The following is a 23,490-nucleotide window of genomic DNA, read 5'->3' as shown; positions in this document are numbered from 1 at the left end:
CCTGGCGCGCAGAGGTCGCCGGGGAGCCCCCTGGGTTGCGGGCCGGCGTGTGCCGTCGGAGTTCGCGGCCCCTTTGTGCCTTTCTCTCGCGTCTGCGGCTGGACACGCGAGAACGCTTTTGTCCCCTTCATCGTTCCCTTGGGCGACAGGAGTTATACCTTGTGTCGCCTTGGTTTCTCCAAAATCTGGTGTTTATTAGCAGGAAAGGAAGCCGCGGTCGAGGGGGAGATGGGCGCGCTGCGGGGAGTCCCTGCGGCCTAGGTGTCCTTTCCCCGGTGGGGTGGGGGCTGTCCCGCGGGGCCTCGGACGCCTGCGAGCCGGCTGTTTCCTGGAGGTCCGCCTGCCTTTGTCGGGGCAGATCTGCCCGAGTCCCAGGGTGTTGGTCTCCTAAGGAATGTGAGGTTAACGTCTCCGTCTCCGAGCTAAGCAGGAAGGGCATCGTGGTCATTCCCTCAGAAACGTGAACTTTCCTCTACATGTTTCAAAACTATGTAAACACCAAGCGTTCGGGGCTCCAGCTCCTTTTTCCCAGCCCCCTGGGACCCAGTGCCAAAGCGGTGCAGAGAGAGGAAGGGTTTCTCTGTGACCCAGGGTGGCGTGTGTGGCTATCACCCTGGGCCTCTCCCTGGAGAGGTTGCTGTCGGCTCGAGTGCTGCCCGGTGCCCTCTGCACGGGGTCTGAGCTGTTTCCACCTGACACTCCTGTGCTCTCTGCTCTGCTGGTGGTGGTGTTCAGCTGTCTCTCCAACCCCGGATTGTGGCTTATTTTTCTTCCGTGTTTTTCTCTAAGATGTGGTTGTGGTGCCTCCGTTGGCTTTAATCTAAGTCTTATCTGCTTTTGGTGGCATTGATCTGAGGCTGTGGTTTTTTTCCTAAATGTGTGTTCAGGTGACTCTGAATCGCATGATGTGCACTGGGCAGGAAAACGGTGTTTCAGCTACAACAAAGGGAAAGCGCTGTGGTCGTCCGTAGGGGGTTCGGTAGGCTCTTGGGGTGCCAGGGGCATGTCACCCGTTTGTGGGATTTCAGTCCCTTGCGGTCAGTTCCACATGCTGTTGCCTTCTCTTTGGGTGCGGTGCGCCAGCGTCTGGGGCTGTTTGTCCAGGCGTATTCAGCTCTTGAAGGGGATTCTTTTGTGTGTGCAGACTCATCACTTGTCAGAAGCGGAAGATGGCGATGATGGTTTTGGTGGGGCAGGCGCTAGCCCTGGAATGAAAATACGCTCTCGAAGAGAGCCTTTCTGTCTGGTGAGAAACTCCTCTGATGACATGAAGGGCTAGTCCGCCCCCACCCCTGCCCACACACGGCCAGCTGGCCAGCTGTGTGACCTTGGCCAGAACCCTCCCTCCTCCTGGTGTTTCCCTGCTGGAGTAGAGGTAGCTTACCTGCCTCCCGGGCTTGTCGGGGGGGCTACGTGAGGTCACACTTGACGTGCCCACAGCATGTGCAGGGAGTGCAGACTTAAGCCAGGCACGCTGTTATGGAGTGAAATACTTCTGTCTTGTGTTTTGTTTTGTTTTGTTTTTAACGTTTATTTATTTTGAGAGAGAGAGAATCCAGGCAGGCTCTGCACTGTCAGCGCAGGGCTCAGTGCACGGCTTGAACTCATGAACCATGAGATCGTGGCCTGAGCCAAAGTCAAGAGTCAGACCCTTAACCCCCTGAGCCACCCAGGCGCCCCAAGTTTGAGTTTGAGTTCATGTTTTCTAAATTATTTTTAAGTAGTTGCTTGGAGCTTTGATCCATGGGAAATTGATCAATAATGAGGTTATGGTGAGTAACCTTAGGGCTGTGGCTTTCACATTTCAGAACAACCACGGTGCCTCGTTTTCCCCACCTCCCCTGTGTCACTGCTAAACTAATTTCAAGCACGTTCATCTAACTTTCTGTTAAAGTTAAGGCCCGAGGCACCCCTTGCTGCTTGGAGTCGGCCTCTGTGGTGAAATGGAACATTTGAGCGTTTTGCCTTCTTGGGGTGTCTGAATCTAACATTTTCTGTCGTCCCGGGAAAGCAGCCCTGGTAAGGCCCCACCTGCCTTTCTTTTGTCAGCGGTTGTATGTTGCTCTGAACTCTTTCGAAAGAAAGACGTGGGTTTGGTTTTTTCTTTACCTTCTGTAAAGTAGCAGTTCTTATAAGTATGTCTTCTGATACAGTCACCGTGTTGTTGAACAGCCCTCACTGCTCGGAGGACAAGCAGAAGGCGCTTAAGAGTGTGAGTGAGGTAAAATCGACATGTTCACATTCGGGAAGGAAGGGCAAAGCCGGCGGCAGACTGCGGTAGCTTTGCGTGCCCAGTGGCCGACGGGTGCCATGGGGGTGCTGGTCTGCGGTTCCTCCTGAGCTGGTGCTGGGGGTCGGCGGGACTCACGCTCTCTTCCTGTTTAAGCGTGAAGCCATGGTTGTGGGAAAAGTTTAATTTTACCCTTCGCGGTCTTTCCTTTACATAAAATGATAATGTGTTATGGTATATGCTTATTTTTTCAAGTAACAGCTTTTTGAGATTTAATTTAAAAATCATACAACATCACTGCTTCGAAGTGTACGCTTAAGAATAGTTTTTAATACACTTACGCAGTCGTGCACCCATTGCCGCTCTCTGCTTCCGGAACGGTTTCATCACCTCCCGAAGGAGCCCCGCACCTTTGTCGGCAGTCCCTGCCCCCCCCACCCCACCTGCTCCTGCTCCTGCTCCTCTGCTTGGGCGGCCTGTGCTTGTCCCGGCCGTGTCGTACGAACACAGTCCTCCAATGTGTGGCCTTCTGTGGCGGGCCTCCTTCACTTAGCACCACTTCTCAGAGTTTATTCCTGTTGAAGCATGTGTCCGTGCCTCACTGCTTTTTCAGGGTTGAATACTATCCGTTTGTGGGTAGACCCGTTTTGTTTATCTGCTCATCGGTTGATGGGCACTTGGATGGTTGCACGTGCTCATTCTGAGATTTTGTTTCCTCGGGGCTAATAGGCTCTTGTTTTAATCCCTTACACCTGACGCTTCACGAGTCGTCTCTGAAGCACTGTCCACGTGTGGCTGTCCCGAGGGACCTCGCTGTCTCCATCCGAGCCCGCCCGGTGGGTGCTAGGCACCTTGCGTGGCGCCCCTCTTGGGAGCCGCTGCTGAAGGTGGCTGAGAACCCGCTGCCCCGAGCCCCGGGCCCGGTGCTGTCGGGCCAGTGTGGTGGTCCAGAGCCGGCGGAAGCCTCCCCTCTAGCCGGACCGGGCGGGGGAAAGCTGCCTCCCCGCCCTGGTGTTTCGGAATCCTCCTGGCGAAGATCACAGCCGGACGACTTGCGTGACGTTGAGATTTCCAGCGGGTGCCGAGCCTTGTCGGCGTGCTCGGTGCGGGAGTGCGGTGGTGGTCTTCCTTCGGGTGTGTGTCCTGGGGTTTGCACCCAAGAGCGCTAGGGGAGGCCCGGTGGACACCGGCTGCACGCGAATACTGCTCGTAACGTCTCGCCTCAGGCAGGCACCAGCTGGCATCGCTTCCCTAAGCTGCTGAAAATCGTTGTAGTTCAGAGCTGGAGCATGGGTAGTTGGTGCCCCGGTTACCTTGTGAGGTGTGAGTGGCCGCCTCCGGTCCCTCTAACCTGACGCTCTGCCCGCTGTAGAGGATCTGGCATTCCACGGGAAGGGAGTGAGTCTGTCCAGAGCAGCTGCTCTTATCCCCGATGTTAAGGAGGAGCCGTGACCGGAAGGCACAGCGGTGGCTCCAGTTCTGCACTTGGCTCCGGGCGCTGATGGGGGCCTGAGCCCCGCATCTGAGCTCAGTCTGGCCGCCTGCACCGCTTCGTCTGTTGCTTCGTGTTTGGCCAGCTCTCAGAGGCCCGAGGACTGCCTTCTTTTTCCAGTGAGGCGCACGCGACGGTCATCGAGACATCCTGGGAGGCAGCTTTACTTTGTGGCGGTGGTGTAGTTACTCACTGAAAACGCGCATCCGACCACATCTGCTCGGAGCTGCCGTGGTCCCGCCGTTGTGCGGTAGGGTGACCCGAACCGCGGGGCCTTTGGTTACTGTCCTTCGACCGCTCCCCGCCCCATGTCGGGGCTGTTGACTGTCAACTGGCATGTGCACAAGTTCATGCTCCCTGCGTCCAGCTCCACAAACCTTAGTGCTGCCGCTGTAGTTGGTGTGGAGTTTGGTTTGCGTTTGTAATGAGTAATGTGGAGGTACTTACGTGCGCTACAGCACGGTTGCAGGCACTCGTCGGCATTTGCCTTATTTCTGCGGTTTTGGAAGTTCACTGGTTACTTGGGCCTCATTTTACCCATTTCTGATTTTCTCTTCAGTCCTGCGTATTTCATCCCCCCTCCTTTTGGACTGAGGACGTTTTGGATTAATCTATTTTTTTCCTACCAAGCAGGTCGTAGGAGTCTTACATTTTTAAAGGCAAGCTAGTAGAAGGTACGTTTTTGTTTGTTTGTTAAATTGGTGGCTGCCGACCTCCCAGAGACTGTAACTCAAAATTTCTCTGATGTCTCGGGAGAATAGTTTATTTGAGTATTGTTTTTCTGCCTTGGATGGATTACCTTTCAGAAGAAAGATCCTTGGGACGTTTCTCTTTTTTTGAGAAACCACCTTTCAGGACACCAGTTCTCTCATTAGTTTACGAGCCGCCTGACGAGTTTACAGATCGTCGAGGGTTTCTGATTCCCGACGCCAGCCTGCTGCAGGCTGCAGACAGCAAGGGCGACTCCCCCCCAGTCCCCACGAGGTCTTGTGCGTGGAGAGACCCGTCGTGTCGCAGAGCTACTTCCTGTCACAGTGAAAAAGCGTAATCAAGAGCTTCATAAAATAGGTTAGTTCTTTTTTTTATTACGGCTGGAGTTGATTCAGCCACTCTCTTGAATGGATGGTATAAAATAGGCTAATTCTCAAGCAGTTTGTTTTGTTCTGAGTTACAAGGCCTGAGGTGGTCTAGAGTGAAGACAAAGGCAGACCGAATGTCTTTCGTATGATTGATGCTCTGGCAGCCGCTCCGATCTGTGATCAGGCCGTACGGGGTGGGCCTCGGCCTGCCAGTGCGGCCCCCAGGAGAAGCGCAGGCCTGTGGCCCTGGCTCTAAACGAGGGGGGGGGGGCACTCGGGTGTCAGAGACCCTTCGGACTAAGCATCTTGCCTGTAAGCGTGTTTGGGGTTTCAGGTGGGTGTCTCGGGTGCAGAGAAAAATCACGAGCCCCCAAAATGTCTCGTGTGCGCCCTTACCGTTCCTTACTTTTCCTTCGGGTCCTGAGGCAGAGCGCCTCTCTCCGTCACAGGCCCTCTCACGGGCTCGTCCCTCAGTCTCTGCTGTGGTCACATCTTTCTGTTTCGTCCGGGAGGGTGTTAGCTCAGGTGTCTGAACTTTGTCCTTTTCTGCCCTTCCCACTTCCCCCCAAGTCCCCCGCCTCGGTCTTTGACCTCCTCTGTTTCTCCACTCGGCACATCAGTGTTGTCATGGGCCTCTTACCTGTCTTGGAAACAGCAAAACCCCTTCCTTCCACGTTGTCCACTGTCTGTCCCTTCGTTAGCAAGTCCTCCCGCAGCCAACCTCGTTCCTCCTTGCCGGGAGTGTCCGTTTTTAACGACTTGCTGTGTATCCTTCTGACGTTTTAACACACTTGTAAACACACGCACGTTTTTCTGAAACCTCCTATGCGCACATCTACAGACAGGATCTTCCCCCAGGTGCTGCACCTTGCCCGGCCCCCCAGACGATACAGACTGGAGCCAGCTCACCTTCCGCTGCCACCTCGGCCTCCTGGAACCTGGCTTTTGCCTCCATCCTTTTTGGCGAAATCTATTTTTATTAAAGGGAACTCCATAAACTGTTAAAAAAATTTAAATAGAACACAAAACCAGAGGTGCAAACTGAAAAGACAAAAGTGAAACATCTCTCTCCTCCCCCACACATGGGAGAAGGACACACAGGACATTTCGAGGTGTGGGCCGCCTTCTCTCCTTTACCTGCGTATTGGTACTTGTTATTTCGCACGTAAAAAAAACGAGATTTCTTATCTTTTTCCTAGTATCCATTCTGTCTCTCTCTTCGTTCCTTGTAGAAACTTCCAGAGGAACTTGCCGTGTATTTACAAGTAGGTAACTGGTGCCTTGCTCCGCACACAGGTCTGTGCCTTGCTTTCTTCCCCCTGGCAGCTGTTCTGGACATGCAGTCCACATCAGGCCACGGAGCGTCTTCGTTCTGGTTTCGTGGGTCCCCAGGGAGGGCATTTGGTTCCCATGTCACTATTATAAACAATCCAGTCGTTTACATACTACACATGACACGTGTGCGGCCTTTCATGTTTGGATGCGTGTGTACCCGGGGGCTAGAAGCCTGGAAACGGGACTGCTGGTAGGCCACGGGGTGTGTGCCTCTGTGTGAGTGCAGGCAACTGCCCCAGTCCGTCTTCTGGAACCCGGGGTGGCATGTGTGAGCGTCTGTTTGCACACCTCCCGGCGGCAGAGGGGGCGGGGGTCGTGGCTGGGGGGCAGCATCTCTGAGGGTGGGGTGGGTTTGTTCTCATGGGTGAGCCCCCTCGTGGGTGAGGTGGAACATTAAAAAACATCTTTTTTTTAATGTTTATTTTTGAGAGAGACAGAGCTGGGCAGAGCGTGAGCAGGGGAGGGGCAGAGAGAGAGGGAGACAGACTGTGAAGCAGGCTTCAGGCTCTGCAGGGACAGCTCAGAGCCTGTCTCTCCCCCACCCCTGCCCCCACTCCTCCTCCGCTCCCTCTTTGTCTCTCTTAAAATAAATAAACTTTTAAAAAAACGAGCATTTTATTTTTGGCAAGCTTTCCATATCCTTTGCCCTTTTCTGCCGAGTTGTTGATCTTTATTGTTAGGAGCTCTTTAAGTTTCAAGGAAGTTGTCCTTTTGTCTTTAGTAGAAGTGGCAAGTATTTGTTTTCCTGGGGTTTTTTTCTTGCCTGTTGACTTTGCCATGCAGTTTCTTTTTAGCGCTCTTGTTATCAATCTTGTGTGGCGACTGGGCTTTGTGTCATCATTAGAAATGCTTTATACTTTCTGCATTGTACACATCATCACGCCCGCGATGGGTTACGGCCGTGCGCCTGTGATGCCGTGTGCCTTCCCTCTGGTGCCTCCTGGTAGAACTCGCGCGGTTTCTCCTCTTACATTTAACAGAGCCATCTGGAATTTATTTGGGGTAAGGTACGGAGCTGGTTTTATACTTTCCAGATGAAAACCCAGTTGCCCCAGTGCCATTTGTTGAATGATGCCATCATGCTGCCCTCCCCATGTATATGTGGGGTGACTTCTAAACTGTGCGTATTCAGTTTCATTGATGTCTTTATCTGGACGGCCTCTTATTTGAAGGATTCGCTGCCTGCTTTTCAGTCCTTATCTTTCTTATCTTCCAGGGGAGGGTGCTTCCTTTTTTTTTTTTTTTTTTTTTTTTTTTTAAGGCAAATATGGTTGTGGAGGTGCTTCCCTTGGATGCTGGCTTAAAGGCTCCTGGGCTGGCTGAGCATCCTGCTGAGAATCTCCGCCTCCATTCATTCTCGCAGTGCACTCCCTTCTTCCTGCTTCTCTCAGTGTTTTCAGTCTCTCGGCTTTCCTGCCCTTTTGATGATGGTATTCTCACTGATGAATTCAAAATCTGCATGCCCAGCTAGATCTGAGCTCCAGCTGGAGGTCCCAGGTAGCTCCGTATGCCCAAAGGTAAGCTCCCTCTAACTGTCCTTGACTGCCTCACCCCGGTCCTGATACCCCCGGCCAGAAGTCCATGCCTCTCCTGTCGTTGGCCTTCTCTGGTCTCCCTCCAGTCAGTGACCAAGTCCTCAGCATCCTCGTGGGTTTCTGCTCTGTTGACACTGCCGTCCGAGTCAGTGTTTGCCCTGCCTGTCTGTCCCTCTCCCTCTCTTTCTTCCCGCCGCACTTGACACGATGGTCCCATCTATGGCACACTTCTGTGCAGGCGCACTTAGATTTGGGGCCATTTGCCAGGGAGCCCGGGCATAGATTAAAATAGTCTTCAGGGATCAAGCACAACCCCTAGCCTCGTGTAGCTCCTCTCCCTCCCCTGAGTCAAGATGGCATGCTGGCACGCAAGTGAGTGATGATCTCCCTTTAGAATTAAGCTGATGTCACTGTTTAAAGTCTGCAAGAAATAACTCGTAGCTGTTTTATTTTGTTTTTTAATTAAATTATCCTGAAACTTTGGTACCGTAACTTTTCCTAGAAATCACAGTGACATGTCTAACTTCTCACCTTGGCCGGGGTCTAATCCATGGCAACCCATCTCCGTGACCTGGGTCTCCTCTGCTGTGACAACCCATCCCACTGACTGGGTCTCGTCTACTGTGACAACCTGTCCCCCTGACCCCACTCTCAGCCTCTAACAACAGGCGCCATGGTGAGATGCCGGAAGGATTGTTATTCTCTGGCGTGCAGGTCTTAGCATGGCGTGCGTCAGCGTTTGTGATCTGCCTACTGCCTGTCTGTACTCACCTCTGTCTACACTCGAGGTTCCTTATGTTTACTGCAGTCCCTCTTTCCCCTGAACCTTCGTAGGTACTGACCTCTCAGACAGGACACCTGGCACCTGGGACTCCCCAGCCCCCCGTTCTTGGCTTACACTTACAAGCCGCCTATGGCTTCCTTCTGTCCTATATCTTTTACTATATTAAAGTGTGTTTCTTTAAATTTCCATCACCAGACTTTGACTTATTGGAGGGCAGAGACCGTCTCTTTCAGTCCAGAACCTTGTGGTCCCTGCCACCCCACAGGGGCTGTGTCCTGAGCATCTGTGAAATCTGAGTGGGAGGGAGGTGTTGGATGTTGATGAAAGCTCACCCTAGGGGCCGCTGGGTGGCTCAGTCGGTTAAGCGTCTGACTTCAGCTCAGGTCATGATCTTGTGGTTCGTGGGTTCGAACCACACATCAGGTTCTGCACCGACAGCGCAAAGCCTGCTTTGGATTCTCTGTCTCCCTCTCTCTGTGCTCTCCCCTTTCAAAAATAAACATTAAACAAAAAAAGATGGGGTGCCTGGCGCAGTCAGTCAAGCGTCTGACTTCAGCTCAGGTCATGATCTCGTGGTTCTTGGGTTTGAGCCCCGCTTCAGGCTCTGTGCTGACAGCTCATAGCCTGGATGGAGCTTGCTTTGAATTCCCCTCCCCCGCCCTCTCTCCCCCCCTCTGCTCCTCTCCCACTTGTGCTTCTTGATTTCTCTCTCTCAAAAATAAACATTAAAAAAAAAAAAAGCCACCCTAGTGAAAATGTTTTTTCCTTAGTGCTTTTCTGTGGTCCTGTCAGTGACACCTGTTACCAAATCATACTCTTCCTTGGTTGCTTTTGTTCATTGGTTGTTTCTCTCATACGTCACGTAGCTGTAGGTTTCTAGTGGATTTTAACGTCGGCGTTCTACTTTATTCTTCAAAAGCTGGCACGCGAATGCCTCCAATGGGAGCACCTCTCTGCACATGGTAGTTTGGGTGATACTACCCCAGGACAGAGCCAGGTGTATGGATCAGTCTGCTGAGCGCTTGTTGGTGCTGTGTAGACCTGCCTCCTGTGAGTCTCGTGTCAGAGTGGTGGTGGGAGCTTTGCAAGGCTGCTGTTTACAAAAGTGTAAATCGCGGAGAGCCCCGCTGTTTTTGTTTGGTGTAGAATGGCGATAAACTAATAACCGTTCGTCTTGCCAATCAGAGTTTCGTTTGCATTTTCTATACTTTAAACATTGACATCAGATTCATTAGGAGGGAGCGTTATAGAGTCGTTGTCTTAATTATTTGGGACTTTTATATAAAAGCTTCAGTAGAATTACTGGAAAGAAATGTATCCTCAGGTTTCATACTGATTCACAGTGAATCTAATTAAAGCATGTATATGTAGGAACTTCTGGAAACTTAGTCTAGACGAGAAAAAAATAACTTTGTAAAAGGAGGAGAATTAATTGATGGGGAAGGGGATCCCTTCTCCCATGTCTTTTGGGCATTTCAACAGGATGTGGAGTCTTGGGGGCACTGCTGACAGCCCGGCTGTGCCGCGCTAACAGAGTCACGAGCCCCGTCGTAGGCACCGGGCTGGAGTCGCGTGCCCTGCCGTGCGGCGTGAGGTCCGGGCTGTGGTCTGGGGTCTCTTGGCCCCGCAGCCACCCCCTCCCCCCCCCCCCCGCCCCCGGCGGGCTCGTCCCTGCAGGGCACCTTTGCTCGCCGGAGGGCACCCGTGGGGGCGGTTGTTCGAGCTCACGAAGGCGTGAGGCCCGTGACCTGGTACGCGTTCGTGTTGGTGGCGAGGAGGCTGGTTTACCGGTCAAATGACCTTCTTGCTGAATTCTCAATACGGAGACGGCGGACGGAGCAGGTGGTGGGAGGGAATGCCACTTGCCGTGTGCAGGCACTGCTCCAGGTGCCCCGAACCTGTTCACTTAGCCCTCGTGACTGCTCCGCCACTGTCCCCGTTTCAGCGGTGACAAAACAGACGCAAACAGGTTAAGTGTAAGTAATTTGCCAAAGAGGACATAAGGGGCTATTTTTATCACGTGAAGCCAAAATTATATTTTAGAACGGCCTTACTTTATTATTAAAAGTCAGGGGGAAAAGCGGAAGATTGTGTGGTGTTGGCGGGGGGACGGGGGGACTGTCCCGGCCCCTGCGGGTGTCGGCCACGGCTCTCCGCGGCCTTGGTGGCGCCACCAGTTCACCGCTGTGCACGCAGGGCCCTGCGTCCACCTGCTCACGGGAGAACTTCATCTGGAGAAAGGCGCGGAAGGCACCCTGTCAGCGTTTCGGTAAACGTGGGAAGCTCTGTAGCGCATACCTGTCGAGGTATAGGAGTTCCCGTCACCGCCTCTTGTGGTCACTTGTCCCCTTCGGCACCCCCCAGCCTCCCCCTCCTCCTCCCCGCCTCCCACCTTTAAATCTGTTTCCCCCGGTCCTGGTTGGTGTCGCCTGTGCTAAACCTTCGTCAGAGTTCCGTTTGAGCCCCCGGTGAGCCTTGTGGCATTACCTGCGGTGGTGGGTCCAGGGAACACCCTGGGCAGGGTGCTGCACTGGAGTGGGTGCCGCCCGCTTGCCCAGATGTCGGGGTCGCGCTCTCGTATGGCAGCCAGTTACCTTCTCCCCCCTTCGTGCCGTGGTTGTCCTGTGTGTTACCTCTGCACTAGCTGTAAACCCCGCAACGTGAGACCACTTTTTGCTTTAATACCATGTGTTTTTAAAAATTAAGAAGAAAATGTCATTTTATGTTTGCCCACATATTTGCTCTTTCCAGTGCTTTTCATTACTCACTACAGAGCCGGCTTGGGGGCGCCTGCGTGTCTGTCGGTGAAGCGTCCGACTGCGGCTCAGGTCATGATCTCACCATCCCGACTTTGAGCCCCGCGTTGGACTCTGTGCTGACAGCTTAGAGTCTGGAGCCTGCTTCGGATTCTGTCTCCCTCTCTCTCTGCCCCTCCCCTGCTCGCTCTCTCTCTCTCTCTCTCTCTCTCTCTCTCGCAAAAGTAAATTAACATTAAAAAAAAAAAAAAAAGCCTGCTTGTTGTCGTGTCCCTTCAGTCTGGAAAATTCCTTCAGCATTTTCTGGAGTCCGGGTCTGCACGTTCGAAATTTCCTTAGTTTTCGTGCCTGCAAGAGTGTCTTGCTTCTGCCTGTGTTACTGCAGGGACCCGTCACCAGATGTAGGAGTCCCTGCTGACCGTCTCGCTCCAGCATTTAAGGAAGGGGAGGCCTGTGCAGTATGGGGGGCAGCCCAGCGTTGCCCTCTTCAGTTTAGCTTGTTCGGTGCTCTCTGAACTTCTTGGAGCTGTAAATTCATGCCTTTTACTAAATTTGGGAAATCGTCAGTCATAATTTCTCCATAGTTTTTTGTGTCTCGGTATCTCAGTATCCCTTTTGGGACTCCAACTGTAGGTACGTTAAGTCTCCTATTCCACAGGTGTTAGAAACTTTTCTTTTCTTTTCCAGTCTTTTTCTCTCTCTGTGTTTTGGGCTGGACACTTTCAGTTGATCCGTCTTGAAATTCTGCAAGTCTTCTGTTAATTCCAAACTGCTGTAAAGCTCATCCAATAGATTTTTTAAAGTTTATTTATTTGAGAGAGAGAGGGAAAGGGAGAATCCCAAGCAGGCTCCATGCTGCCAACACAGAGCCCAATGTGGGGCTTGAGCCCACGAACTGTGAGATTGTGACCTGAGCTGAAATCAAGGGTCAGAGCCACAAAGTGCCCCAAGCTCATCTAATGGATTTTTAAATTCAGAAATAGCATTTTTTTTTATTTTAGAATTTCTACTTGGATTCTTTTTTATGATTTTAAGTCTTAATTTTTTTAGAGCAGTTTTAGGTTCGCAGAAAACTTGAATATTGTAATCACCCGAAGTCAGCGGTTTACATCAAGGCTCCTTCTTGGTGTTGTACAGGTTATGGCTTGGACAAGCGCATAAGGACGGGTGTCCACCATGACATCGCACAGAGCGGTCTCACTGTCCCTGACAGCCCTCCGGGCTCTGCCTGCGCACCTCCCTGCCTCCAGCCCCTCGTCTTTCCCTGCGTCCATAGCTTTGCCTTTTTCAGAATGTCATCTGGCTGGAGTCACACTGTATGTAGACTTTTCAGATAACATTTCATTTTCCTTCATGCCTTTTCATGACTTGACAGCTCTTTTTATTGCTGAGTAATATTCCATCGTGTGGTGCACACAGTTGATGCATTCACCTCCTGTGGGACACCTTAGTTGCTGCCTGAATTTTCATATTTTAAGAGTTTCCATTTCTCTCCTGAGATATTCTTTGGTTCTTATGCCACATACATTTTCTTTTATGTTCTGAGCCTTGTAACAACTGCCACTTAATGCTTCTTGGCTCTGATTCCAGCGTGTGATTCCTCTTGGGCATGGCCTCCTTTTTCTCTTTGTATTGGATCTTGTTCTTGTTTCTTTACGTGTCTCGTGCTTACAGATTGCCCCTTGGGTTTTGCAAGTGAGACCCTGTACCAGCTCTGGGTTTTGCTTGGTCCTCCTGCAGAGTATCGTGTTGTTGTTGTGTTTGTTTTAATAGGCACTACATTTGGCCGGACCCAAACCCCAGAACTCTCTTCCTTTGTTGGCCAGCAGCCCCAACCTCTGGTTGTCTGGTCTTAGCTTGGCTCCTTGGGGCCTGCGTGCCTAATTCAGGGCTCATGCAGAGGTGTGGGCAGAATTTATATGCAGGACTAGACGTGTCCCCTTCTCGGACACTCTTCTGTCACAGTCTTCTCCCTCACTCAGCGCTGTCATATTTTACCAGATCTCAGGCTCGTCAAGTCGGTAGGACTGAGGAGTGCTGTCTGAGCTGTGGCTGCTGCTTTTTCTGATGAGGACTGAGCCCAGGGGTCATGAAGCACACCTGGTACCAATCCCATTTTCTAAGTGTAGACCTTTCTTTAGTTTCTTTTGGTCGTGTTCAGTTTATTGGTTTTTATACTTTGTTCGGAGTTACGGTTCTCGGCAAGAAGGTTGGTCCAAATACTCCATCATTACTGAACGTAGAACCAAATGTTGTGGTAAATGTGGGCCACGTAGTGCAGGGAGGATTGATTCTCTCTAAGGAGGTGTGGCTGGGAAGGAGGGTTTTACAGTAATGGTGACATTTGTCCTTACAAAGAATGAGGTTCTGTGCGGAGGAGAAACCGATGATATGATGAGATACGAGGGTCGTTTGAGAACGTTAAGTGGGGTGATCATGAGGCATCCTGGCCCCGAGTGGGTGCTGAGGAACAGAGCCAGGCGCCCTGGGCATCTGGAGCTCTGCACCCCCCCACCCCCCCCCCCCCACCCCACCATCGTCAAGCGGCTCCTAGGGACAGATACCATTTACCTGTTGATGGAGGATCTGTTGTATCTGTTGTAGGAGGTCAGTCTGGAATTTCTTGGCCTCTGTGTCTTTTCTGTTCAATCCAGTTGAGCCCCTTCTGGCCTGACCTTTCCCTGCATGGCTAACCATAGGGGTCTGGTCTCTGACTCTCTGAGCACCTCTGTCTTGCTGTTGACAGGCATCCAGTCAAGACTCATTAAATGGGATTTGTGGCTTCTATAGAAGTAAAACCCAAGGGCGTGTTTTACCGACACCTTGTGGACCTTTGATACACTCTTCTTCTCATCCAGATGCTTCTTCTCATTTCCAGCTTGTTTCAGTGCTTGTCCTTTCCCGTCCTGGACGCCTGCATGCTCTGTAACCTAACTCCTGCCGTGGCCGGTATCTCCCGGGGGTCATCAAGCAACCGTTTTAACGTGCTGACCGCTCTGAACGGTTCATCTCAGCAGGTGAATGTTATATTGGGAACCAAAATGGTCCTTGTACCACAGCTTACTTGTTACTGTCAGACACTGAGACGGTTTCTCAGAGAAAACCCCAATATTTAAGCATCGTTCTGGCCCAAACATACATGCACAGTAACCGTAGCGTGTGTAGGATGCACCTGATGTCAGAAGTCTGAAGGCACAGCCTGCGGTGGGTGCCTCACCTGTCGCCCTTCCGGAGGCAGCCGAGTGCACACAAGGGGGGGGGGACGACGACCGCTGCTCCCCGTTTTCGATCCCACACAGGTCACACGACTTAAGTTTTTCCAGAAGTGGGGGGGTGCTGTCTTCCCGAACGCATTGCTTTAGATTCCCATGCGGTGTTGCCTTGGAGTTTATGAAGATTGGGTGTTCCCGTGCGGCCGTGCCCTTTAAACTCCCGCTTGTAAAAGCGCGTCTGTGTGCTCCCTTGAGGTCGGTCGCCTGTTACTCCTTCTGCTAGCTTCGCGCCTTTCTCCAGCGACCGCTGAGTTCTTTCCCTCCCCTCCCGCACCTTGGGTTTGCCGCCTGTTCCCTGGAGAAGACACCAAGCCTGCTGGCACTGCGTTTCAGGTGCAGTCAGACTAGGAGGCCGGGGGTGTGGCCGTTCAGACGGAAGCCCTGGTGCCACGCCTGCACAAAGTTGTGCTGTTTGTTGAGCACCTGCAGTGTGACAGGCTCCATTGGAGCCACTGTCTGGGTCCTAGCTGCCGCCGAGGGTGCGGATCGGGCACTACTTTAACCTGCTGTGCAGGTGCGTGTGGCTGGAGATCCCATCTTTAGCAGCTGGGGCTCTTGACTTGGGACCCAGGCTGAGTCTGCACTGCAGAGCCTCCCTGGCGGGGCTTCCGGACGCCAGGAGCCGTTCGTACCTGACCCGCCCCCTCAGGTTCTAGTTCATTGGCCTGCGGTGGGAGCCCTGGGATCCGAATTCGTAAGAGCTGCTCGGGTGTGCAGGGCGAGGGCTGGGCGGGCTGTTAGAGGCTGGCCTGCTCTGCAGGCTGCTGGCGGGACTTGGCCTTACGGTCACTTTGCTGGGACCCCTCTAGCCGAGGGCTTGGTTTGGTACCTTTCACTGAGATTTTGAGCAGTCATCTTTTTTCTCTCTCTCATTTTTAATGAGTACAGCTGCAGGGTAAGACATTTTAAAAAGGAACGTTTTTATGTGGAAAACAGTTTCTGGTTAGCATTGGCTTTCACTTGGCCTAAGTCAGCAAATAGCTTTCACTATTAAACTATCTACTTTCTTTTTCTGGTTTTGAGAGACGCATAATTACTATTTTAGTAAAATGCTTACAAATCGCTTTGCTTTTTGATTTTATGTATTTTTTCCCATTGAGTTAGGAGTATTTAGCAGATGGTATTCTTTCCGGTGTGGAGGTGAGTTGCTTGGAAGATAGACTGGAAATCAGTGACTCGATGTGTAGAGCCTGTGGAACTAACTCACGCCTGTCCCCGAGGGCCCGGCCCTGCTGCCCCTTGGCGTTACGAAGCTTCAGGCGCGAAGGCCTTTCTGCCTCGGGGCTCCACACTTCTGTTCCTGTGCCTGGAAGGCCCTTCCTCCGCTTGGTGTGGCTCCTTCTCCAGTTCGGCCTCAGCCGCGGGGTTCGCGTCCTCCCTTGGAATTGGCTTAGGTGTTGCCTGGTCTGTCCCCCATGCCCCGTCCCCTGGCAGCATCTGCCCCGCCTGTCATGGCCCCTCAGCGCCTCTGAGAGTAGGAGACAGCCTTTCGGGGGTGAGCTGCGGGGTTTGGTTTTCAGAAGCTGCTTCTGTTTTCCTGTCATGTTCCCCGTCCTGTAGGAGGTTAACTTACGCTGAGACTTCGTGGCTTCTAACTCATTTCTAGTTCTGAGAGTAACTGTTCTTTGCAGAAAAACTGGGAAACAGAAAAATGTTTTTAAAAATCGCCCAAAGATGATAAACACTATAGCATTATGGTACATTTTTCTTCTTTCTTTAATGCCTGTCTGTGTGCGTGCACCCTTGACAAGTTATGAATTCCTGTGCCTTTTGTTTTCTGAAGTTATTTTTTAAAGACCGCATAATATTTAACCATGTAGATCTGTATTTACACGTGTAGATACTAACCTTGCTGGGTATTTGTTGTTTATATATGTATTTTTTGCTCCTTATTTATTTATTTTTGAGGATTTTATTTGTGTATTTGTTTAAGTTTATTTCTTTATTTTGAGAGCACATGCAAGTGTGAGAGGGGTAGAGAGAGCGTGAGAGAGAGGAGCCCAAGCAGGCTCTGTGCCGTCAGTGCAGAGCCCGACGCGGGGCTCCATCCCATGAACCGAGTGAACTACGAGATCACGACCTGGGCCGAAATCAGGAGTCGGACGCTCAACCAGCTGAGCCCCCCAGAGAGGCTTTATTTTTATGGGACGCCTGGGTGGCTCCGTCCGTTGAGCATCCATCTGTTTCTGCTGAGGTCACGATCCCAGGGTCATGGGATCAAGCTCCCCCGCATTGGGCCTCTCGCTGAGCATGGAACTTGCTTAAGATTCTCTCTCCCTGTGCCCCCCTCCCTGCTCACTCACACTCTCAAAAAAAAAAAAAAGTAAAGATTTTATTTTTATGTGATCTCTACACCCCGTGTGTGGCTTGAAGTCAAAATCCTGAGGTCAAGAGTCACACCACCCGCTGTGCAAGGCACCCCTTTTCTGCTCTTCTAAAGCTAAGACAGACTTCCTCGCACACAGACCTATGACTGTGTCACCGACTGTGTTCTTAGGAGAGGGAACTCCCAGAGGGATTGGTAGATCTGGAGGTCCTGTCCCGGCGTGATGCATGGTGGCTACATCCACTGCTACTGGGGGCTGAGTTTGCTCCCATCGTAACAGTGGGAGCATTGGCCCTGAAGAGCATGTCACGGAGCTGTGGTTCAGGCGACACATAAGCGTGTCAGCTGTCACGTGCTAGTTGTAGAGCAAGTGGTCACTTGTCATGGAGAAGTCCGGTTTTGAAAAGTGGCACGCGTGTTTGCAGAAGGGAGCCCCCCGATTCCAACGCAGGGGCACAGGGACTGGTGGCCGTCTGGAGCCCGTCCCCGGGCGCCGCGGGCACAGACGGTGGAGTCGATTTGCCCTTGAGGAGAATCAGCCTCACGGAAGAGGTTTTCTTTCCGCCAGGACCTCCGAGGTGTCTCTAGACAGGTGTCTCTGGAAGACAGAGCTGGTCTCTGCCAGGGCGCTTGTGCCGCTGGCTTCCCGCTTCCCGCTTCCCAACCGGACCGGCCGCCTCAGTGACGGTAGCAGCGGACATTGTGTTGCATATTGACCGTTTGTCCAGCCGCTACTTGAAATTCTCACCAAACCCCGGTGAGGTAGGCACCGTTAATCCCCACTTGGCGCCTGGGGAGACTGGACCTGAGCGAGTTGGATCTTGGCCGCCGTCACAGCCAGCAGGGGCTGCTGGAACCAGTGCCGTGGCCTCCGCGAGCGGGCTCTGCTGTCCCCCCGGTGTGACCCGCACTGGGACCGCCCCCTACTGGTCCGCTGACCTTGGGGAGAGTCGTGATGGGCACCGGTTGCTTGTGCTGTTCAAGAGAAGGGTGGAGCAGATTGGGGTGGGTACAAGCAGATTGCACCCAGGGTGAGAACGGTGTAAGGGGTGCTCATAATTCTAGTCGTTTCCGTTCCTTCATTCTCCGTGGCCTCTTGCCGTGTGTCACATCTCAGGCATTCCACGCACACCTGCGTTTTAAGCTGGAGTCCCGTCTTCACCACCCCTTCACGGCACAGCCTGGCTCACCGGCCTCTCGTTTATGGCTCTGTACACACGCGTCATCGTCACCTACTTTCCGGCCCCACGGTACGAGCACCGAACCGCTGTGTGTTGCTACTGCGAGCGTCACTGCCGTGGAGGACCTTGCGGAGAAACGGTTTTGAGTGTCCTTCGTGCAGCTGAGGGCCAAGTTGGGAACTCCCAGCTTCATGGTGAGGGAAGGCCGTCGTCTTTTGTAGGAGTTCCCCAGGAGGGTCTCCGGGTGGTCTCACCGTCGAAGACCACCGCCTTCTGGAGAAAGGAGGCTCTCTGTCGCCTGCTGCAGCCCCTTCAGTGTCTTACCCTGGTGACCGAAGATTCGTTTACATTACGGCACAACGAGGACCCCGAGCCTTCAGTTTCTCCACATATTAACGACCGCTTTACCGGGTTTTTCCGAGAAGCTCCCTCCCGCCCTCTGCCCGGCTTTGTCTCGTCCGATGACTTTGAACGATCTTTAATGAAATCGATTTTTTAAAAGTTAAAACTCTCTTCTGAAAGTTGTGGTTCCGGTCCATGAATATTAAAGTGAGTTTTCAACACCACGTTTCAGGCCACCTGTGTTCTGCAGGGTCGGTCTCGTCGGAGGCCGGCGCCGAGGAAACCCTTGAGAGCAGGGAGCATGTGCACTGGCAGGAGCCGCGCCACCAGCCCCTGTGCGCCCTCTGGCATCTCCGTCCCTCCCTCTCGGAAGGGGACGCGGGGTTCACGTGATGTAGTCTGTGCGGTGGTGGGGTTCCGCTTTACAGCCCACCTGGGGGGGTTGTCGGGCCTTTGGGTGTTCTGACCATCCTGAAATACTCTGCTGGCATCAGCATCGCCTGAGAGAAGGGCAGAGGCTCGGGCCCCACCTGACCTTCTGAGTCACAGCTTGAGTTTCAGACGCCAGAAGCATTTTGCACGTGGAAGTTTGGGGACAGGGGCCTCGTCTCTGTTTAGGCGGCGGTGCCGGTGGGAGGCTGGCACCCAGAGCTGGGGCCTTGGCCCGTTACCGGGGCCACATCTTGCCCGGAGGAGCCCCCGGGCGGACCGTTAGCCTCAGGCCGCTAACAGGCCCCGGAGTCCGGTTTCATTCACACGTACAGCCCTGGCGGCCCTTGATTAGACCTGGCAAAATACCCGGGCGACTGTGTGGTACAGAGCTTAGCATGCGGACCTGCCCTTTGAACTAGAGGTGCTTTTTTGGCTCGGTTCATCCTGCTTTTGTTAAGACTGGATGAGGCAGCCCTGTTTCAGGGGTCCTCGTCAAGTGTCTGGGCTGCGTCGGGTGCTGTGTGAAACGCAGAGGACATGGCAGTGAATGGGACACACGGGAAGTCCCTCCTTCGCTGAGCTGTGACAGGTCCTCACCGAGAGGTGTAGATGTGACAGCAGCGAGGGGGTGGGGGCACCCTAGGCCCCTCCCCGGTAGCCACAGTGGGCTGAGCGGAGGGGAGGAGCAGGTGATGCCACGGTCCCCTGTAGGTTGGGGGGGGGGGGGGCTGTCTGGGTGGGACGTGAGGAGCCCGTCCAGGAGCTCAGCGAGTGAGGGGCCTCGTGGAAAGGGCTGAGGCTTGTGCTTGGAGAGTGCTTCTCGTGGCTCCTGTGGCCGCAGCAGGAGGCAACATTTGGAACCGATCAGGTCTTTATTCTCGTGTCCATCAGGCTCATGACTGGGGCTCCACTTGTGAGCGTGAGTCAGAGAGCATCTGAGTTGAGCTGCGGAGGTCACATGGGGCAAATTAACTTCACCAAAAATAACCCAAACACAGCATTTCTGGGAAATGCAGGCGAAGAGAGCTTTCAATGTAAACAAAAGAGCAAATTCAAGATAAAGGCCTGGTTGGAAAAAGTGAACATTTGGAAAACTAGGAAGAACGTTCTGAAAGCACAGGGAGGCGAACAAAGATTTCTTTTCCGCTGGTTATGATTTTACAGTTTTCTTTCTTGTGTTTATATTGTTGGCGGGCGTGGTTGCTTATGTTGGTGGTTGGCGTTCCGGGGTAACTCCTGGGCTCTCCCCCTCCCGTCCCCCTCCCCCTGGGGCCGTGGTGCACAGACCCACCCCATCAGCTCACCCAGCCACCCGCCCACGGAAGGAGCTTTGTCTTCTGCCTGGGTGTCCTCCTCCTGCTTCTTCCTGCTCCTCCTCCCCCTCCTCCTCTTCCTCCTCCTGCTTCTGCTCCTCCTCCTGCTCCTCGCAAGGGCTGACCAGACAACCGGCCTACCGTGCTTCGGACTCTGGCTGCGGTGCCTGCCATGACCAGGGTCCCGGCCCCCCTCTGGACATGCTGATGGGACAGGGGGTGGGCGCACGTGTCCTTGCCAGGCCCAGAGGTTAGCGCACACCGGGGTTGAGACCCCCGGGCCCAGGTGCCCGAAGCTGTGCTCGCAGAGGCGTCCCGGCTGTGGTGCTGTTGTCCCGTCCCTGCCCCTTCCCCACGGAGGCTGAGTCTGGAGGCCACCTTTCTCTTTGTGGCTGTTGAGGATGCTTCAGGGTGGGTGGTGGTGTGCGTGCGGGGTCTCGGTGTGTGTGTGTCCGCCTGTGCGGGAGAGGTTCGTCACCAACCAGCCGGCAAGGTTGGCGCCTCTGGTTGGTCGTTCGGACGGCTGAGCCTCCCTGTCATCAGGACGAGGACTTGATTCACTTAGCAGGGTAGCCCAGGGGACGTGGAGGCGCACTCGCATCAGGCCAGATCGCACTCAAGCTGTTGTGCATTGGGTTTATCGTAAGAGTTAAAAGGTTAACCTCCTGAGTTGCTTCCCAAAGTAATATTTGCTGTTTGGAACTAAAAATCTTGCTCCGCAAATAATTTTTGTAACTGTTGGTTCTGTTATCTTATTCAGTATGAAAGAAGTTCCTTTCTAGAATATTCAGACCAATGGATGAAACTTTGCCAAATCTAAGGGAAATAATCCAATTTAGTTAAATTACAAATAAAAGCAATTTAAAATTTTAACGGTCTTGATAACATCTTGGTAAGTGTTACCAAAAGGCTTGGCTCTTTGGAGGAGTACTGGGTAGTCAGGATTTATTTCCGTGAGTTCCGTGAACTTCCAAATGAACTAGACCGTGCAGGGTTGCTTTTCTTGCGTGGCGTCTCCCGTGTGCGTGGGGAGGCCTCCTGCAGGGGCTTCGGCAGCCCGCCGGGCACACGGCCATGTGGCGTCCACTGTCCTGCGGGCGTGGTGGCATCTCCGTGCTGTCCTGGTGGCTCTCTGCCTGCGGTGGGCTCACGGTGTCCTTCGGTGGGCGCCCTCTGGCCTCCCGCTGGTGAAGCCAACTAATGAAACGAGGGGCCGGCGACTCCAGGGGAGGATGGGGACCAGGGGTCCTGCTCCTCTTCTCCCCTAAACCTCCCCCTGCCCTGTGTGTGGAGCGTAGTGTTTCTCACCCTTTAAAACTCACATCTCTCTCGATAAACTTGAAAATCTCAACTTTATTATCCTTTGAGATTTTGACACGTCCTAAATTGTGACTCTGAACAAGTCAAGTACTAGTCACTTCCTCTTCCGAACCCTGCAAGTACTCCGTGTGTTTTGGCTGTAAATTTTCAGGTACTGACGCTCGTTCCGGGGTGGGGGCGGGGGGAAAGTTCTTGTCCCCCCCCCCCCACCAGGTGCCCAGGGTCCCCTCCTGCCTCCGGCACATTCGCACAGAGCCCCCTCCCCGTGGGCAGGGGCTGGTGGGGAGGGGAAGCCCGAGCTCAGTTCCCTGCGGAGCTGCCGCCACGGTGCCCACGGTGCCACGGCCGCCTGTGCGCCTGCCGTCTGGTCGGGTCTCTATCCACAGCTGCTTCAGAGGCTTTCTGTTTTCACTCCTACAGGCGCCGTGGCTGTGAGTGCCGCCCCCCGCCCCCAGCCCCCCGTACTTTTCTCAGGAGTAGGTGCTTTGTGCAAGTAATTCCTAGAAGTAGGATCGTAATGTGATGCTAGAATATGTGCCCCACAGAGATCCAGTCGTATTCCCTTCTTTACTGTTCTGTTCAGAGTACTTTATCATTTACTCAAGATTTTACGGGACAGAGTTGAGTCCTGCTGTGTAATTAATTTTACAGGGAGCTGTATGACTTGAAGAAATAAAATACAAGGTTCTACTCAGGTAGAGGTGTGTAATTCATGAAGCGTGGCTGACGTGGTTCCCGGGCAGGCGACTGAACCGCTGGCACAGGCCCAAGCTCCCACGTGTACTTGCAGGTGCCCAGGCTGCCGCTGCATCGCAGCGGTGCGTGGGACACGGGCAGCGTCTTCTTTCGCGGGAAGTGCTTGTTAGTCCACTACTGTAGGAGTGGTGTTTTCAAGAAGCTTTATATCCGTCTCCTCTAGAAGGTGTACGTATGTGTGCTTTTATATATATGTTTTGTATACACTTTTGAAACTACAGTGAACATAAATGACTTTCAGGTAACAGTGAACAGTCATTCCACATGAACCAAATGGGAGAAAATATGACTTCTTTGTCCTCCCAGGTAACTCCAAGAACCGAGGCTCCCGTCAGCAGCGTGAGTAATAGTTTGGAGAACGCACTACACACATCAGCACATTCCACGGAGGAGTCGCTGCCCAAGAGGACTGTGGGGAAACACTCCAAAGGTGAGTCTGTGTCTGCGAGGGGCCCAAGGAAGAAGGCACACTGGAGTGTGCAAAACAGATCTGTGTGATGGTGTCTGGTTAAATACTGTCTCCTCTTTCGCAAACATCTTAGTTAAGGTGCGTTGTTTTTCTAAATTCTCTAAGCAACATACGAACATATATATCTTGGCTGTAAAAATCTCAAATCTTGATGTTTATTAAGGGGAAAAATGAAAGTTGCTGCACCCTCCTCCCTGCCCCCACACCAAAACAAGTCCTAAATCGTAGAGCGGCACCACCCTATAGAACTTTCCACAGAGATCATGTACCAGTGTCCATCCGCACTCACTCAGTGGCCACCAGCCACATGTGCCTTTTGAGCACTTGAAATGTGCCTCGTGCAACCGAGGACCTGAAAGTCATTCATTTATTATTATTATTATTATTATTATTTTTATTTTTAACCTTTATTGATTTTTGAGACAGAGAGAGCATGAATGGGGGAGGTTCAGAGAGAGAGGGAGACACAGAATCTGAAACAGGCTCCAGGCTCTGAGCTGTCAGCACAGAGCCCGACGCGGGGCTCGAACTCACAGACTGTGAAATCATGACCTGAGCCGAAGTCAGATGTTCAACCGGCTGAGCCATCCAGGCGCCCCTATTATTATTATTTTTGATGTTTACTCATTTTTGAGCACTAGAGAGAGAGAGACAGACACAGCGTGAGTGGGGGAGGGTCAGAGAGAGTGGGAGACCCAGAATCCAAAGCAGGCTCCAGGCTCCGAGCCGTCAGCACAGAGCCCGACGCAGGGCTCGGAACCACGAACCGTGAGATCGTGACCTGAGCCAAAGTCAGATGCTTAACCAACTGAGCCAGGCGCCCCCCGAAAGTTTATCTTTATTTCATTTCCATTGCAACCGCGATGGC

At 52.9% G+C, this 23,490-nt stretch overlaps 2 protein-coding genes across 2 annotated transcripts in view; one reads left to right on the top strand and one right to left on the bottom strand.

Moving 5' to 3' along the window:
• Window positions 1-469, bottom strand: part of JPH3 (junctophilin 3) — a 161,610-nt gene extending 161,141 nt beyond the window's left edge. Inside the window, exon 1 of the mRNA XM_053906735.1 lies at window positions 159-469. The gene's annotated coding sequence lies outside the window, so the exon portion shown is untranslated. The remainder of the gene's footprint in view (window positions 1-158) is intronic.
• The window catches only part of ZCCHC14 (zinc finger CCHC-type containing 14), a 55,384-nt gene that overhangs the window by 693 nt on the left and 31,201 nt on the right, over window positions 1-23,490 (top strand). The window contains 1 exon segment of the mRNA XM_019412975.2: window positions 22,460-22,583. Coding sequence (XP_019268520.2) covers window positions 22,460-22,583 — 124 coding nt within the window.

The sequence above is a fragment of the Panthera pardus genome, unplaced genomic scaffold (assembly GCF_024362965.1).
Source record: "Panthera pardus isolate Hobbes unplaced genomic scaffold, ASM2436296v1 HiC_scaffold_19, whole genome shotgun sequence".
Lineage (NCBI taxonomy): Eukaryota > Metazoa > Chordata > Mammalia > Carnivora > Felidae > Panthera > Panthera pardus.
This window is presented reverse-complemented; position numbering and strand designations above follow the sequence as displayed.